The following is an 18078-nucleotide window of genomic DNA, read 5'->3' on the forward strand; positions in this document are numbered from 1 at the left end:
ATTTTAAACAGGTTATGTGCCCAGAACGCTTAATAAATTGTTTAGAGAAAAAGTTATTTTTAAAAAAAAGAAAGAGATTGCAATTCGTGACTAAAAGAACTTTTCCAACTATCGTTGAAGCAAGAACATCAATTTTTTTTTCCTTCAAAATGGACTCAAAGCTTCAAATAAAACAGTTAAGTTGCGCAGCCGATCGGCCCATTTGGAAACGTCGTGTTCGAGATTTTATGGACTACCATGAGGGCACACTTGATGTGATTGATGGGAAGTTGTCAAAACCAGAATTACTAGAAAATCAAACAGAGCAACAGACAAAAGATTTTAAAAATAAATCAGATCTGTTTAGAAAGGCAAACAGTTATGCCAAATCAGTAATTGCGAATACAGTCACAGAAGATTCATACCAAAAGATAAAGGACAAGAACAGTGTTTGAAGTTTGGGAGGAATTAAAAAGAAATTTTGAAGCGTCAACTAAGGACCAACTGTTCCAAGTTTGTAGCAATTTTTTCGATTTCAATTGGATAGCGGATGTAGATGTATCCGGCCAAATTGCAAGATTAAAGACTTTATGGAACGAATTAAACAGTGGGCTTCAGGCATCCGGAGAAAATAAACTACCAGAGCTGCTATTAGTATGCAAAGCGATGCAGATTCTCTCAAATAGTTTCCAAAACTTCAAATCAAGTTGGCTAATGCTAGGTGAAGAAAAGCAGTCGATAGATGATTTAATCACTCATCTCTGTGCTTTCGAAAGAGAGATAAAGACTTTTGACACAATCGATAAATCATCAAGGCAGAACGCCTTAGTTGTAAATGTTGAAAACACTGGGTTAAGCAATGTAGAAAGTGGGTCAGTGATGGAAGACCTTCTAAAAATTCCAAAAGTGCTTCAGCGACACCAAGAAAAGCATATGATGAAACATCAAATGTAGTTTTGTGCACATCAGCCAGTAATCAAACACTGAGAGACAACACTAAGTGGTATATTGACAATGGAGCAACAAAGCACCTAACGAACAATCCAGATAATTTTGTTACTTTTGAGAAGTTTGTCGCACCAAGTTCTGTTCAAGCTGCAGGAAAAGAAGTTTTTGCTGCTGCGGGTAGAGGCGAAATAAATATGCTGTCAACAGTAAATAACAAACAACAGTATATAAAACTCTCAGATGTCTGGTATGTTCCAAATATAGGTAGAAACCTGTTTTCCATATTAGCCACACAAGATAAAAATTCAAAAAACAGCAAGTTGAATCTTATGCAACAAAATGTCAACTCAGTATAAAGAACCGAGTGGTAGTACAAGGGACAAAACAAGTAGATGGTTCCTTGTATGAGGCAAACTTGATTTCATTAACTCCAGATACACCGGCTGAAGTGAATATAGTCAGTGAAAATTCAATAGTGCAGCTCTACCATGAACGTTTTGGTCATCAAGATAAACGTCACATAAAGAATGTTATAGAAAAGGAGTTAAACATTAAAGTTCATCTTGACAAGGATTTGTGTGAACCATGTCTCTATGGTAAAGCACATCAGTTAAAATTTGGCAAGAGAAGTGCAACCAATAAACCAGGTGAACTACTATCAGCAGATGTTAGTGGTCCTTTCAGTACAGAATTATTTAATAGTAAACGACATTTTGTTGTTTTCAAAGATCATTACAGCAAAATGAGGCTCATTTCTTTTCTTAGATACAAAAATGAAGTGAAACAGACACTACAAAATATTTTGTCTCAAGCAGCGACTCAAGGTCATAAAGTAAAAGAATTTTTGAGTGACAATGGGGGTGAGTTTGACAACGAAGAAGTTCGAAACATCCTGCGCGGCCATGGAATCACGCAAAGACTAACAGCACCATATACACCTCAACAAAATGGTGGTAGTGAACGTGAAAACAGAACAATAGTAGAAATGGCATGCACATTGAAGTAATCAAATCCAGATTTTGAATTTCCAGTCGCCATGTGGGCTGAGCTATGTTCAACTGCAGTATATTTACTTAATCGAACAGGCAAGTCATCGGTTGAAGATAAAAGCCCATTTAAAATTTGGACAGGTAAAAAGCCAAGAATTAACCATTTGAGAATAATTGGCTCTACATGTTTTGTTCACATACCTGATCAAAAACGTCAAAAAATGGATAAGAAAGCCATAAAAGGTTACCTTGTTGGTTACGATGGTGACGAACGCTATCGTATACGGCTCAAAAATCAATATAAAATGATATTCTCGAGAGATGTAGTTTTCCAAGAAAAACCTATGAAATGTACAACATCATTTGAACATCAGATTCAAAAAGATTTTACAACAGATCCTCAAATCAATTGCAAATCAGAAAATGATCCGAGTAGTAGAAATGATGATGACACTAAGAAGATTATAGATAATTCAGTTAAAGTTCAACTCAGAGATAGGTCAAGCTTGCAGAAACCTAAGAAGTTAGATGATTATGTGATGCAGGCTGAGACACATTTATTAGATGTACATGAACCAGATACATACGAAGAAACCATTCAAAGCAGAGTCAGACTGAAACTCCTGTGTGGACATATGGGACTAATGTCATAAAATGTTTTGAAACAAGGGAAAGTATTGATATAATATATATGTATATTATATATGTTTCAATATATTTATGACTTTCCATAGTTTCAGACAATCATATATTATTGCTAACTTGACTAACTTGCACGTGTATGTTCTTTTCGCTTTTTGTCGACTAACGTGTCGTCTAATATTTCAATTAACGTTTCTTTAATAAACAATTATATTAAAAACAAAGAAGTTTTTATTTTAAACATTTACAATACCTAGAACAACGAAAAACATTGCAATCAGATTTCTACAGACATTGAAGATGATGATCTTTCAATTAGTATACCGTTCGTTCTTATAGCATTTCATTCTTTCTTAGGAACGCGTACATAACATTGTTTCATTGCGCGGATCAAGTGATATTAAATATGATATGCACGCTCAGATTTCTTGTTAGTGGCTAACAAACGACATCAAAAGATTGCTCTAATCTAGTTAGTGCTACAAAAATAAATAAACGAGCGAACGAACAAGCAAACAAACGAAAACCTTTGCCTTACCTGATATTCACCCTTGATGGAAGCTGAGATGCTCCTAATCCTTCTGATGAACTTCTCTGAAGAGGTGCCATGAACGGGTGGCGGCCGAGGATTAAGAGATGTCGGATGTTGTTGCGGAGGGTGTTGTAGTTGTGGGTGTTGTTGGGGTGGATGTTGTTGCGGTGGGTGTTGTTGCGATAGATGTTCTTGTGGGTGATAATTTAAAGTTGATTTCGTCCGTTCAGTACGTTCACGAGGTGTGGCTTCAGTAAATCGTTTAACTAATGTTGATGCTGATGCTGATGGGTGTGTAGTTTTTGATGATTTCAACTCTTCACCATTATTAACGTCGTTGTCTCTATTTGGTTCGTGTGAGATTTTTGAGTTTCTGAATAGAGATCTTCTTTCAACTTTTGTGTCCCTTGCGGTTCTCTCCTCCACCGACGGTGATGCCAACAATCGAGCACTTGACAGCGATTGGTTGAAGTTGATTGATTGATTGATGAAGAAGTTAGGTGATTGGTTGCTGGATTGTTTGAGGTAGGAAGCAATGATGAGCATGCAATAATGCAGTTGATTTGTTCGAGCGTAGTCCCAGGCTGATGCTCCGAATCTGTCAACCTTCATGAGGTCAGCTAAGTTCGGTTCGAATTTAAATTGCAATGTAAAAGTACATATATATTATGTACTGTTTTGTATTGTAATGCACTTTGTAGGTTGCGTTGCTTTGTGTTGTAATTTGAATGTCGAATCGCTTTGTGTTGTAAAGTAAAGTGCTTGCCTCATCCTTTTGTATTGTAATGTAGCAGTAGTAATAATAATGCAAGTAGAAATTGCAAGTTATTGGCGTTCGTAGTGATAGTAACAAAAAAATCGCAAAATGAAGTCGTTAATATTAATTTAACAATTTTCAACATTTTTATAACATCTCGATACTTCTTTTAAGCTCGTTAGGAACATAATTTATTAAATAGATAAAAGTAAAACAATTAACTAACAATAAATCATAACCTGAAAACTAATAAACGTCTTCACAGAGCACAAACATGATTCAAATAAACACGCAGTTATGTCTACGCATTATCAAATAAATACGAAGACAAAATTAGATACACACAAAACCAGACATACATAAGCAGAAAAACAAGCATGAGCAAGTAGGCATACATACACAGACATTTGCATACATTCGCACGTTCGCACACACATACACACACACAAACTTAGACAGACGCAGAAAAACAAGCACATACAACAAACCCTTTCTTGAGAGTAAGTAGTTGACCGCATCAGCATGACCCGCCATGGAGGCCAGTATGAGAGGTGTCCTATCTAGGGCATCCCTCCTATCAATCATGTTATCATCATCACTGTTATCACCATCATTATCTATGCAGCCCTTGTTTTCATTATTCGCACTTTCGGTTCCGTCTTCATTATTTTCATCATCATCCTCTTCTTCTTCTTCCTCACCTTCATCATCGTTAGTGTCTTCAGAAATGCGTTTGTTATCATGGCGGCCGTTCGATGCTACAAGGCCTGTTTTAAGCCTCCTTTCAAATGATACGATGAACTTCAAAGCATCCACTGAACCTGAACAACCAGAAAAAAGTAAGTCGCAAATTATGTCGAGACAACAAATGGAAAATTGAAAAGTTTTAAGAACAATCTAACGGAATCTGATTTCATTTCAGTGGGACGCAATCGTTGATAAACGTTCTATTACAAAGACGTCATCAACTGTCATAAGCAAGCACCAATCAAGCGCTTATTTAAGTGTCATTGACAAACAACACCGAACGATGACATCTATTACATCGTCAAATAAAGTTAACGACATCACAAGATGACATCACCCAACAACAACAACATCAACCACTGGACAATCTTATCAACTACTCACCATTCTCCGCAGCCATGTGAATCAACGACTTGCCCAAGTTATCAGTTGCATTCAAATAATCTTCACTTAGGAACTCCTAAACATTCAAAAATTATTAAAACCAGATATAAAAATCGTTTAATGTCATTGACACTAACTTAGTAACTCAAAGCACATGAATATTGTGAAATAGCTACAACTACAAGTTTGCCTTGTTAAGAGGTAATGTGTTGGACCAGCAAAATGCTCATCACGTGATCAACGTCATAAATGTCAAAGAGAACTTGACAAGAAATTTTGTTTCCGACTATTAAAATGTTCCCTCCATAATCACAAAGTCTTTCCATCCACCAGGTCTGCCACCAACTATGTCATTATTATTCGTCATCTTAATCATTCCTCTCTCCTAGCTTCACATCCTTTCAAAGATGGGTATAATCACCACCAAATCACCAGCGATAAAGACTGATTCGGATTGACTGCAGATTCGCTGCTTCTGGGTCAACCTGCACATCAAAACTGCATGCTTCCTACATGGAGGAGTTACTGTTGACTTGTTTTTGCTTATTTGTGCATATGCAAGTAAATGTGTATATACGATATATCAGATAAAAAATATCTTGTGACCTTTAAGCAGCGTATGGAAGCATTTCCTTGAACGCACCAATGTATCCATCTCCTTCCATAGTCATCCACATCATCTGTCGGAAGACAAACATACTAAGTGGCATTACAGCATTAATGTTAATATTAATGCACGTAAAACAAAAATTTTTCAGTGATTTCTATGAAAACAAACAAAATAAATAATTACTTGACATAAATTTGATGAATTCACCATCCATCTTGACTTCAGTCTCAATGTTTTTAAACCTATCTATCCATTTCAATGCACTACGCCGCAAGTTCAACTCACTTAACAAACTGATGTCCGACTTTTATGTTCGCAAGTTGGAAATCTTTCAAGTTTTATCTCAGCTATCATCCCAGCATGATAACATCTCATTGAGCATGATAGCATCTTACATAAATATCACCTTAACTGCCCACTTGTTCTCATTGAACTGAGCGGGTAATGACTTGAAGATATAAATTAATCAACGTAGAAACGAAACTAACATTGAAAAAAGGGTATTGGTTTCTGAAAGAAAAATAAATTTAATTTCTTGCATGATCTTCAAAGACATCCTCTTCCTCATTATCATCATCTCCATCATCATCATTCACCTTCTTCATCATTTGATTGCCCCTTTTCTAATGACAGATCAAATTTGTTGAGAAGTTTGAGGTGTTTGACCTTGTCCTTACAAGCAGCCCACATCATTGCAGTCATGCCATCATTATCATGCATCTTCATGTTCATCTTGCTAACCGATACATCCAGGGAAAGCAGGTACTGAATCGTTGTTGTTGTTGTTTAATAAAGTTAACAACATAAAAATTATTTACCGAAAATTAGCATTGTAACAAATTTGTAAAAAAATGTTCTTAAAAACCTGGAGACATTTTGTTCCTTTGCTGATTGCTGCCCAATGAAGAGCTCTCCTGCCAAGGTCATCCACCAATGTCACATCAGCATTGTTGGCGTGTAAGATTTGCAGTGCCTCTACATTGTCTTCCATGCATGCTATGTGAGTTGCTGTCCTGCCATCTGTTTTCAAAAATTTTTCATTGGATTTTTTTAAAATGAAAAACCACCTAAAAACCATTTTGCCAAAAAAAATAACGAATGTAAAAGATATAAAATATCTAAGTGAACTTTTTGGAGTACAATGAACAAAAGGCATACCATGAGTAGCTTCATTGACGTCTGCACAATGCTCTACCAGCAATCTGAAAGTGCCTTCATTATAATAATGCACACCATACATCAGTGCAGTCCTGCTCAACCCATCTCTCTTATACACTTCCTCGCCTGCTAATGTTGCAAAGAAATTTGTAAAAAATATATTTTTATGTATTTTCCTACAAGAATCGTTAATGCTAAACGAAATTCATTAATTAGACATTTGATAAATCAACATACATTTAATTTCAAAACTGATAACAAAAATAAAAAAACGCATCCTTACTCATTTCACTTTCTAAAATGATAGTTTGCACAAGGTAATGGTCAGACATTTTAACAGCTTTCATTATTGCTGGTAAGTCATCGGGAAGATTTTTGTTTGGCAAATCAAACCATTTCAACGAATATTTGTCAAAAACAGAAGAAATTGTGAACGATTTAGAAAATGAAGATTTCAAAACGGATTTAAGATGATCATTGTGAAACTTGAAATATCTTTGTAAATTAAAAATTGAAAAATTAAGTGAATCTCTTAAAGCAGCAGTTTCAACGTCAGATCCTAATTTTTTCATGAAGTCTTTCATTTTCGTGGCCAATTTTTGAATATCTAAAAAGAAAAGTCATTTCAAAAATTTAAAAATTTATTTTTTTGGAGAAAAATTAATAATTTATTTTTTATTAATTTGATTTATTTTATTTAAAAACATTTTTATTTTAAATTTAATTTCACTATTTTCAAAAAGAGATAAGATAGTAGGAAAAGAATTTAAAAAGCATTTAAGAAGATATAATATTAATAAAAAATTATTTAAGATTAAGATAAGAAAATTGTTATGATAATAATTATTAATTTATTATTAATATTTAATAATAAATTAATAAATTTTCAATAAAAATTATTATAAAAAAAAAGTATTACAACCTTTTCTTTTTACGGTCATATTTAGGAGTACTTAAAAAGAATGCACGAGACATTTTGGTTTGTTTGACATGTTAGCACAAATTAAAAGCCATGATGGTTACATTATTTCATTTCTCCATTCATACTTTCTTCAACATGCATCCAAGGTATACAAACTGAAAAGTGCAATCAAATCTCAAAGAAAGATGAGCCAAAATTTGTCATATTTTAATTATAAAAATTTTTTTAATAAAGTTATTAATATTTTAATATGCAATATTAGTTTTTAAAATTATATAAAAATTAAATAAATTGTTATTCTAAAATTATAAACTGCAAACTATAGAATTACATACACTGATCTAAACAAGTGTCCATTATAATGAAGATACATTCACTTTTATTATTATTATAATATAATTTTATTTATTCTTTAATTTGAAAAATTTGGAAACCTGATTTATATTTTGTCGCATCATCAGTTTTCGATGCAGTGCCAGTCCAGATTTTGCTAGAGCAAGTGTTAATTTTTTGCTTCTTTTCGTGGTTTATTAAGTTTTTGTGATTTAAAATTAATTTTAATTAAATTTAATATTTTAATTTATTAAATTTTTTTTTAATTTTAAATTTTTTGTTTCCACCTTCTTTATATAAATTGCAAATTTTTGAAAATAATATCTGACTGGTGATTCACAGTAACTCAACTTTTAATATTAATTTATGTATATATATAATAAATAATTATATATATAAATATATAATTATATATTATATATATTATAAATTTATATAATAGTTTCAATTTAAATTTTTTTTATTAAAATTAAAATTTTATAATTTAATAAATTAAAATTATATTAAACTTAAATGCCACTGAAATTCATTATTAGAAAATATAATAGTTCATGCTTATTTCTTTCTAGAAAGTTAAATTGACTTGTGTGTCCACTGTTCAGTATTTACTCTGCATTAAAAATTAGCACAAAAAGAAAGATTGGTAATCTGTCTCAATGGAATATGTTGGTGAATATGAATTCAATAAAAAAGATCTGATTGGTCATGGGGCATTTGCAGTTGTTTTCAGAGGCAGACACAGAGTGGTAAAACATTTTCATTTGTTGGGATACAATTTTTAACTATATTTTTTTGACTAATTTTATTTATAATTTTTTCATTTATCTTTATTTTGTTACTGAAATTAATTTTTTTTTCTTTAAGAAACATGATCAAATGGTTGCTATAAAATGCATCACAAAGAAGAACTTAGCAAAGTCCCAAAATCTCCTGAGCAAAGAAATAAAAATTTTGCAGGTTTGGACTGAATTACTAAATTATTTACTATTAAAAAAATCATTAAATATATACTCTGGAATGGAATTAAGATTTTGGTGGAATTGTTAATGTTACAGAATGTTGATTTAATTAATTAATTAATTAATTTATTGATATGAATGAAATGATATACAGGAGTTGTCAAACATGGAGAGTCATCATGAAAATGTTGTTGCACTTTTACAATGCAAAGTTAGAAGTTCTTATTTTGTAAATATTATTTTTCATGAAACTCTGAAGAAAAAATAAAAAAAATAACCTATATGATTAGATAACAATTTTGTTAAAAAACTTTAAAACTGTGTTAACTTGTTGATATAAATAATTACTTAATGTGCCATGTTGTATAACATTTCCAGGAAGCTCCAAATCGTGTGTACTTGGTTATGGAGGTTAAGCTTGACATTCACTCATTAATTTCATTTTAGCAATTCTCTTAGAATTTAGTTTTATAATTTTTAAATGTTTGTTTTGTTAATAATTCTAATTGCATATTAATGTTATTATATCTTATAATCACACCATTTATGATTTTTACATGCAACTAACTATTAAATTAAATAACTCACAGTATTGCAATGGAGGTGACTTGGCAGACTACTTGCAAGGTTTGTCCTGTTCAGATGTTCATCCTGTTTTTGTTATTGCATGCAATATCTTTCATGTTGGACATCATTCATGTTTATTCAATTCACACACACACAGACAAACACCTAGGTATAATATGTTTTATCAAACTTTTGCTATCCAATGAAAATCTTAATATGTTTTATAATTTATTATTTTTTTATTGCATTTTGTATCATTCACTTGCTTACATGATAGGTCATTAAGATTCTAGTTATGTACATCTAAGCATCATATAGATCATGAATTTATTGACTCATACATTATGCTGTATATATATATATATATATATATATATATATATATATATATATATATATATATATATATATGTTTGTTTGTGTGGTTCTTTGGTTCCTTGTTCTGTGTTTCATGTTGTTTATGATGTCTGTTGTGCTTTGTCTCTTCAACTGTTTTGAAATATGTGTATATGAATTTGTTTTGAATGTAGTTATATTTTATATATTTCCTATATTCTTGTTTAATTGTTCAACAAATGATCATATCCCAGCAAAGGGCACATTGAGTGAGGAAACAGTCCAGTCATTCCTCAGACAGATTGGTCACATTTCTTTTCTCATTTATTTTTTAGTAGTCAACAAAAAATATGGAATAAAATTAATTTTTGATAGATTGGATATGATGGTTTTAAAAGTTTATTGAATAGTCTTTTTTTTAATTTATCTCTGTACTGTCATATATTCCTTGTATATATTTCTTTGATACTCTCTCTCTCTTCTTGTATTGGTCTTTATCTGAGTGATGATAAATCTGGCACTGGCCATTACTACAAATGAAACAACTTCTTAAAGTTATTTATTCATCAGCAATTTCAAAATTGTTTGGTTCATTATCTACTTTTCATAGCAATTATGAAGGACACATAATGATTCTAATCTAGATGTCTTGTTGTGAAACTAATTCTTCACTTAGCATTCAAAACTCTCTTATACCATTCTGTTATGAAATAAGTTCTTAGACATGAGATAAATGATATTATTGATAACCAAATGCATTTAAAATAATAAAATTCATTGGCTGGAAACAGCTGCAGCCTTGAAGGCACTCAGTGTCAAAGGAATTGTGCACAGGGATTTGAAACCTCAAAACATTTTGTTGTGTCACTCGAACAGATACAAGCAGACTCACACCAACATCATCTTCATACCTTACTCTGATATCACCCTCAAAATTGGTTACTTACACTTCTTCATTCAAACTTTAAGATGAATATTTATTCTCGTGTACAGTGCACATTTTATTAATTGATTAAATTGTCTCTTATTGATTTGTAATGATTTTATCTTAATGATTTTTTTAAATATCTAATAGATATAAAAATTTCATTTAAATAATTTTGGAAAAGTGAAAATAGATTTTCATAAAATATAAAAAGCTATAATTTGTTGTTAGCTGATTTTGGGTTTGCACGGTTTCTGCAAGATGGAAACATGGCAGGAACGCTGTGTGGCTCTCCAATGTACATGGTCAGTGTCAGTTATGTGGGTTGTTTCATGATACTATTGGCTGCTGTGGTGATGTGTATGATATTGCCATTGTAATTTTTTTCCTGTCCATTGAGATATTATTTTTCATGTTTTAAACATTAATTCAGCCCCAACGTGCTTGTAATTATACACAGTCAATTTTTCTGCTTTATGTCAGTCTTCATATTTACACTGTTTTTTCTTTTCATCTCGTTCAATATTCACTGTTAATTTTTTAAACTACATATATGTATGTAGAATTTAAGACAATTTATTAAACTCTTTATTTTTTTGGAAAATAGCTTAACAATTTAAAAAGAAATTGCTATGCAATAAGAATTTGAACTTGATGAAATAATTATTTATAATTATAATTTAAAATTATTTAGGCACCTGAGGTGATAATGTCGCTCCAGTATGACGCCAAAGCAGACCTCTGGAGTGTCGGTACAATTGTATACCAGTGCCTCACTGGCAAAGCACCTTTCCAAGCTCAAACTCCTCAACAGTTAAAACAGTTCTATGAAAGGAATGCCAATTTGCAGCCCAAGTATGCAGTGCCTATTAATTTTTTATACAAATGTTTAATCAATTTATTTTCAGGTTGAATTTATTAGTTTTTATTATTTTTATTAATTTATTTCTGATGTTGATGATATTGTCTATGCTTTTAATATCTATCTACATTACTTCTATTCTTGATGGGCTTATTCTTTTTAAATCTTTCCTTTATTTCTCGTTTTTGTGCCATAACGTTGTGATAGCATGCATTATACATTCTACATAGACACATATTACACATGGGACGTGACATATTCTATTTTTACAAAGCACACATGTAACATTTTATACGCACATTTAATGCATCTACAACACATGTGTAACCACATACACATACAATGACCCAGCATCCCTCTTGGCATCAGTGGGGCACTGAAGCATCTCCTGTTGGGTCTTCTCAAGAGAAATGCCAAGGACAGAATTGAATTTGGTTTGTTCAACAACTTTTTTTGGCAACATTTTTTGGCTTATTTTTGGTAAATTTTTCTTTTTTTTATTTTTTTTCATCTATTTTTTAATGCATACATACATACAGATGGTTATCATTGCTTGAAAAAATATAATCTTTGAAGTGTTTTTAAAAACCTAATAATTAATGAAGTTATTATTCATTAAATGTTATCTACATAGTTTTAAAAACCGTCCTTTTATTTTTCCAAATACAGAAGATTTTTTCAACCATCCCTTCCTTTACAAATCAACGAACACCTCATCTGTTGGTCAGTTCATGTTGTTTTTATATATCTTTCTGTCCAGCTATTTCCATGCTCGGTTTCAAGTTTTATAAAAGTTGCTCATAGTTTCACCTAAAATTATTTCGTTTTGTTATTTTGCTTTTGTGGGTTAAATTTTCAAACATTTAAGGAAATGTAACTGTTGGGTTGGATATGAAATAAAATAACTTTTGAAAAACTCATTCATTAGCTCCTCTGAATATTAAGAACCACAAGTATTCAGATGTCAGAACATCTAGCAATTCAACGACAGCCAAGACGAGACCAGCAACTAAACAGCAACTGAATAATGATCATGTCACTTCAACAGATGTCGGTAGATTTTAATTTTTTCTCATTTGTTTGCTTTGTCCGACTACTGTTTACTATAGGCTGAGCAGTGAGCACATGTGTGCGCGTGCTTTTGTGTGTGTGTGTGTGTGTGTGCGTGTGTGTGTGTGTGTATATATGTAGTGATAATATATGAAAAAAAATGTTCATAATTTTTTGGTCAATATTTTTTAAATATTAAAATGATGTTATCATTAGCATAAAAACTATAAAAAAGAAATAATGATGAATCAGTGATATTAAATTATGATGAATAAAGATAATAGTGAAGAAATTATGATGATGATTATGATGGTGATGATGATGATGTGACGATGAATGGTTTAACAGACAGTTCTTGAGGCAAGTTTGGTCATGAAAACAACAAACAGCAATGCCAGACATGCCAATCTTCCAACGCAAAACAACAAAGGTGGTTGTGGTCGTGGTGATGGTGATGCACGTGATGACGATGATGATGATGAAGATGATGATGATGTTGACAGAAGTGAAGAGTGCGACTAGTAGGAAGACTTAAACTGTTTCAGACAGCAATTCACGCTTTTGCAGTTTTGATTGGCATAATTTTGAAGCTAGAAAGAGGATTTGAACCCAGAAGTCCTAGTACTGTCAACCTGTGTGCTTTCAACTCGAACAGTTTATCATACATAAAGACATTATATAACTAATTATCCTATTGATGTTATTGTGATGGTGGCAACACCATCGTAATCATTTTTGTTTCTTACCACAGGACCACCAAGAGCCTGTATTCGTCCAAAGGACAAAGTAATGAAAGAGAAGGAAATGTAAGCCGATGGATGTTTATTCATTTCATTAATTTTAATAATAATATTCTTCGTTGATCAAGTATTAGTGTTTGGATTTGTTACTATATATATTTTATTCTTATTTATTATTCTTATTTTGTAGCTACTTTTTATTATATGTTTTACATAAATGTGTTTCGGTTATAAATGGTAAGCAATTTTCAAACATGAATTTAACTTAGTTGTTAGAAGTGTAATGATTATTTGGGTTATGTTAGGTTACAGCGACGTCGTTCGTGAATGTGGTTGATTGGATAACGTTAACTGGATTGTTTTAAATTTCGCCAGAAATCACAAGGTGGCAGAATGTGATTTCAAATTCATGGATGATGCCGAATCCTCATTCGATGAGGACGACGACGACGATGAGGACGACGATGCTAGCGTGAAGAGATTGAGGGCTCTCCATCAGAAGTGTCACCAACTGAACTTTCAGAACGATACCAAAGCAGCTCACTCGTCTTCGTCGCCACATCCTCATCACCAACCGAGTAAGTCAACCACATATCAACATTCATTGAAGAAGGATCATCTCTCTGCTGGAGAGGAGGACGGTGGCGATGATGACAGTTCGGATGAAGACACAACCTGTGAGGAACTACCCAGGGTTGGTGGTTCTTTTCACAATCAATTTCTGCTTTTTCTAACATTAAATTTCTTTTTAAATTTGTTTCTTTCATAAAAAAAACACGACTGACGAAAATTCTGAAAACTAATAAGCCTGTTTGTTTTTACCATCATAAATTTGGATTTTGACTGTGACTTTGTTTAATTTGTATAATCGATTGCTATAAATCGTTATAGTATGTTATTTATGTATAATATGTTATTTTGCATACAATTGTTCAATGGATTGAGGTATTCAGTTAATGTTTAATAATTTGTTAGTCGTGCAACGTGGAAGTTGTGCCAATAGCAATGCCTGAATCTCCAACGGTCGAGTTCTCATCCGGTTCAGGTTAATAATCCCTCTTCCGCTGTCGTGCCAAGCTATTTGTATTCTCATTTCTCGTTTAATTTCTCTACTTTAATTTGCTGCTCTTTTGCTGGAAATGTTTTATGCAAGTTTAGATTATTATCATTCATTTTATCATTATTCATCATTAAATTTATCATTTAAATGCTTTTTATATGGTTTAAATAAAGAAATAACGAATGAGTTCTTTAACGGAGAAAGGTGATGAGTTTGTCCAATCGTATCATTTAATGGTAATTTTATTTAATTAAATTTTCCAATCCATTGAAATCATTCTACAGATGAATCATTGACAAATATTGAGTCGCAGATATCACTAACAGCCACAACACGAGCTTCATCCCACCCTGCACTCAACTGGATCAATTGTAAGGCTACACATTCCCCTCTTCAGGCTTTTCTACCGTTTTGTACGCATTGCTTGTTATTAATGGCTGGGAGTATGCAGCAGACTTTTAAGGAGCAATTTGTACTAACAAATAACTGAGTAACTAATTTTTATTAATTTTGTTTTTGAAGGTGATAAAGCCGAAAAAAGCAAAGAACGAAATAATCAGCAGCATGAAAACAACGAAGAAGGAGATGAGGAGGAAGAAGAAGAGGAAGATGGGGAGGGTGGTGCTGGTAAACATGGGGGTGCATCGAGGAGGAGGAGGAGTCTGGCGGATGAGCACGACGACATTTTGTTGACCTCCCTCAAGAGGACAGCCTCCATCCCCAGCAACATCAAGATTGGAAGCTTCGAGGATCGAGTCGATGATGATGATGATGATGATGACGGTGGTGGTGAGGAGGAAGACGATGGTGGAAATGTTGAAGGTGATGAGGACGATGAGGGAAATGGTGATAATGGTCAACATCATTATCATAGTGATCGCAATCGGGCTGATAAGCTTTGTAAAGAAGGTTTACTCAGTTTTTTTTTTTTCAAATTTTTTGTTACATGCGCCAATCTTTATTTTCATTTTGCTGTTTTTAAACCAGAGAACAGCGTGAATGTGATGATGTTGTCATCGAAACTGCACAAAAGTAAGACAGAACCCTCTCTGTTGTCATTAGGAACAACAACCAGTCATTCAACGAGTCACCACACCAACAACACGTCGGGCAACGGCTCCACGATACCTTCGTCCACTGCTCCTCCATCTTGTACGTTTTTCTTGTTTTTGTGCATTTTTTGCAATTTTTTCCGCGATTTTACATGCCAATTGTAATTTTTAGGGTTAATTCATTTAGTACAATTTATAGACTTTTATTTTGTGATTGAATCTTCTTTTTTCGTATTTCACTCCATCATTGCAATCCTTCGAAACATTTCTTCATTTCCATATTTATCTCCAGTATACTGAGATTACATTTTAAATCCCAATTTTATAGTTAGCCAATGGTCATCTTATATCTTCTCACTATGTATTTTCTAATTACTATTTCTCCAAATTCCCATGCTTTTCTCGTTTTGTCTAATATTTGTCATTACGAATCATACTTCTGATAGAATTTCTGGTCTGACTTTTTTGTCCATGATTTCGTCCCGATTTGTTATCAGTTAGTAATGACTCGCTCGCTTATTTTGAGGCTTATCATCTGCGCAAATACTTCCGACAAGCACTCTCTTAGCGTGCTGGACAACCGGAGTTTAAAAATTTCATATTTATTTGCTTGGCATCGTAGAAAAGTGTACGACTTTGATTTAGAATTCAGTTTAAATTTTTTTTTTGAATTTAAATTTTAAATCTTTTTTTGTGTTACCTTTAGAATATTATTTTTACTTTCCTAAAGTTGGTTGCATTCATTTAACGTTTTAATAATGTGCGGACGTTGCGTTGCACTGCACCCAGCTTTGCCATCTCAGAGTCAGGATTCCGCTGCTGATGACGACGACGAGTATGAAGATGAAGGAATGTCAGCTGATTCAGAAGAGGCTGTTAGAACATTTTTGGATGGATGAGTGGATAAATGAATGAATGAATGAATAAATTATTAGATGGATGGATGAATGATCTGATGAATGGATGGATAGAACTAGAAGAACGGTTAGATGGATAGATGGATGGTTGAATTTTTGAATAAATGGATAGATAGATAGCTAGATTGATGGATAGATGATTGATTGAATGATTGAATGTGATTGAAGATGGATTAATCAGTTTTTTAGCATATATTATATTTTATTTAAAGCCATTTGTTTATTTTATATTTAATGTTCTCACTGGCAGGACTCAACTTTGCACAAACTACGATTCGTAGTTGAGCTGGTTGAGTGCATCCTTGACCTGTCAGACTCAAGGAAGAAATTGGCATCCAACCAACTGAACAGTGGTGACATCATGAACGACATGCAACAAAATTCTAACGTCATATTGGATCAGAGTAACGTAACAGCTTCAGTAACAACTTCAGCGTCCACCAGCTTCACGTCTACGGTGTCCACTACTACTGCTGCCACTGCTACATCTACTGCAATTTTCACCGTATCGTCTAATGGTAACGAGTGTCATGTTAATAACAAAGAATCGAGTAGAAGGTTGGTTTGTTACGACAGTTTGTAACTGAATAATTTGTTTCTAATTTATTTCTTTATAATAGTAACATAAACTGCGCAAGATAATGTATCCACGTAAACAGATACAAGGCCAATAAGGATTTTCTTAAAATTTGATAGTTAAAAATAGATTAATTTCAAATGATTTACTATCGAAGGTGTAAAGTTAATCAAATAGATCAACCAATCATTTTAAATTAATCCTTACTTAGCTGGAGAAACCTTTTTCTGCCGCTCTTCTTTCCATTTTTTTATGTTGTGTTGTGTCATGTTATGTTATTCTGTTGTGTTACTCTACGTTTTGTCGTATTACGTTACGTTGCGTTACTTTATTTATGATGTGATGTGTTGAGTTGTGATATGATATATGATATGATATATGATGTGATATGATATGATATATGATATAACATGACATGATATGATATAATGTGATGTGATATGATGTGATGTGATATGATATGATGTGACATGATATATAATATGATATGATATATGTTTTGATATATGATATGATACATGATGTGATATGATGTATGATGTATGTGAACAGTAGGGATAGTTTCACAATAAAAGAAAGAAGAAGTGACTCTGTGATCAGTGAGATGCAGGCTCACCTTGAACAATTGGTCCTCTACATAAGGTTCCTTCTTCATTGGTGCCTGCACCATCATTTTATAAGAACTTAATTCTTTGTTATTATTATTATATATTGTTGAGATGTGGTTTAATTATTAGAGCCATTTTTGTTGAATAGTTTTTCTAATCATTTATTCTAATTTTTTTTGATGGTTTCTCTCCTTTTCTCTCTTTCTCTTTGTTTTCTATTCTCTCTCCTTACTGATAGGTTTTTTGATTTCGCAAGAGACTCGACTTAGTCTTTTTCAGTGCTTGCTACATTATGAAAAACATATTTAATAGAACTTATTGTAGAACAACAACAACACACGTTTAGACGACAGTTTCCCCGAGATCGGGGGTTGCCGTTTGGCTACCTATGATGAAACCGAAATACCCCTCGACGCCATCCACA

The 18078-nt window shown here is 32.6% G+C and overlaps 2 protein-coding genes across 2 annotated transcripts in view; one reads left to right on the top strand and one right to left on the bottom strand.

Moving 5' to 3' along the window:
* Positions 1–7687, bottom strand: part of HELRODRAFT_162392 (hypothetical protein) — a gene marked incomplete at both ends in the record, with an annotated part of 9849 nt that extends 2162 nt beyond the window's left edge. Inside the window, 9 exons of the mRNA XM_009024611.1 lie at positions 3097–3710; positions 4336–4668; positions 4979–5054; positions 5585–5658; positions 6185–6353; positions 6454–6608; positions 6747–6872; positions 7039–7353; positions 7669–7687. Coding sequence (XP_009022859.1) covers positions 3097–3710; positions 4336–4668; positions 4979–5054; positions 5585–5658; positions 6185–6353; positions 6454–6608; positions 6747–6872; positions 7039–7353; positions 7669–7687 — 1881 coding nt within the window. The remainder of the gene's footprint in view (positions 1–3096; positions 3711–4335; positions 4669–4978; positions 5055–5584; positions 5659–6184; positions 6354–6453; positions 6609–6746; positions 6873–7038; positions 7354–7668) is intronic.
* A 1830-nt stretch (positions 7688–9517) lies between these two features.
* HELRODRAFT_66765 (hypothetical protein) lies at positions 9518–12134 on the top strand (the record flags this gene model as incomplete). Its single annotated transcript, XM_009024220.1, has 6 exons — positions 9518–9587; positions 10118–10168; positions 10655–10801; positions 11020–11093; positions 11483–11643; positions 12002–12134. 6 exons carry the CDS (start codon positions 9518–9520, stop codon positions 12132–12134), a joined length of 636 nt encoding a protein of 211 aa, XP_009022468.1.
* Between the last annotated feature and the right edge of the window lie 5944 nt (positions 12135–18078).

The sequence above is a fragment of the Helobdella robusta genome (assembly GCF_000326865.2).
Source record: "Helobdella robusta unplaced genomic scaffold HELROscaffold_4, whole genome shotgun sequence".
NCBI lineage: Eukaryota > Metazoa > Annelida > Clitellata > Rhynchobdellida > Glossiphoniidae > Helobdella > Helobdella robusta.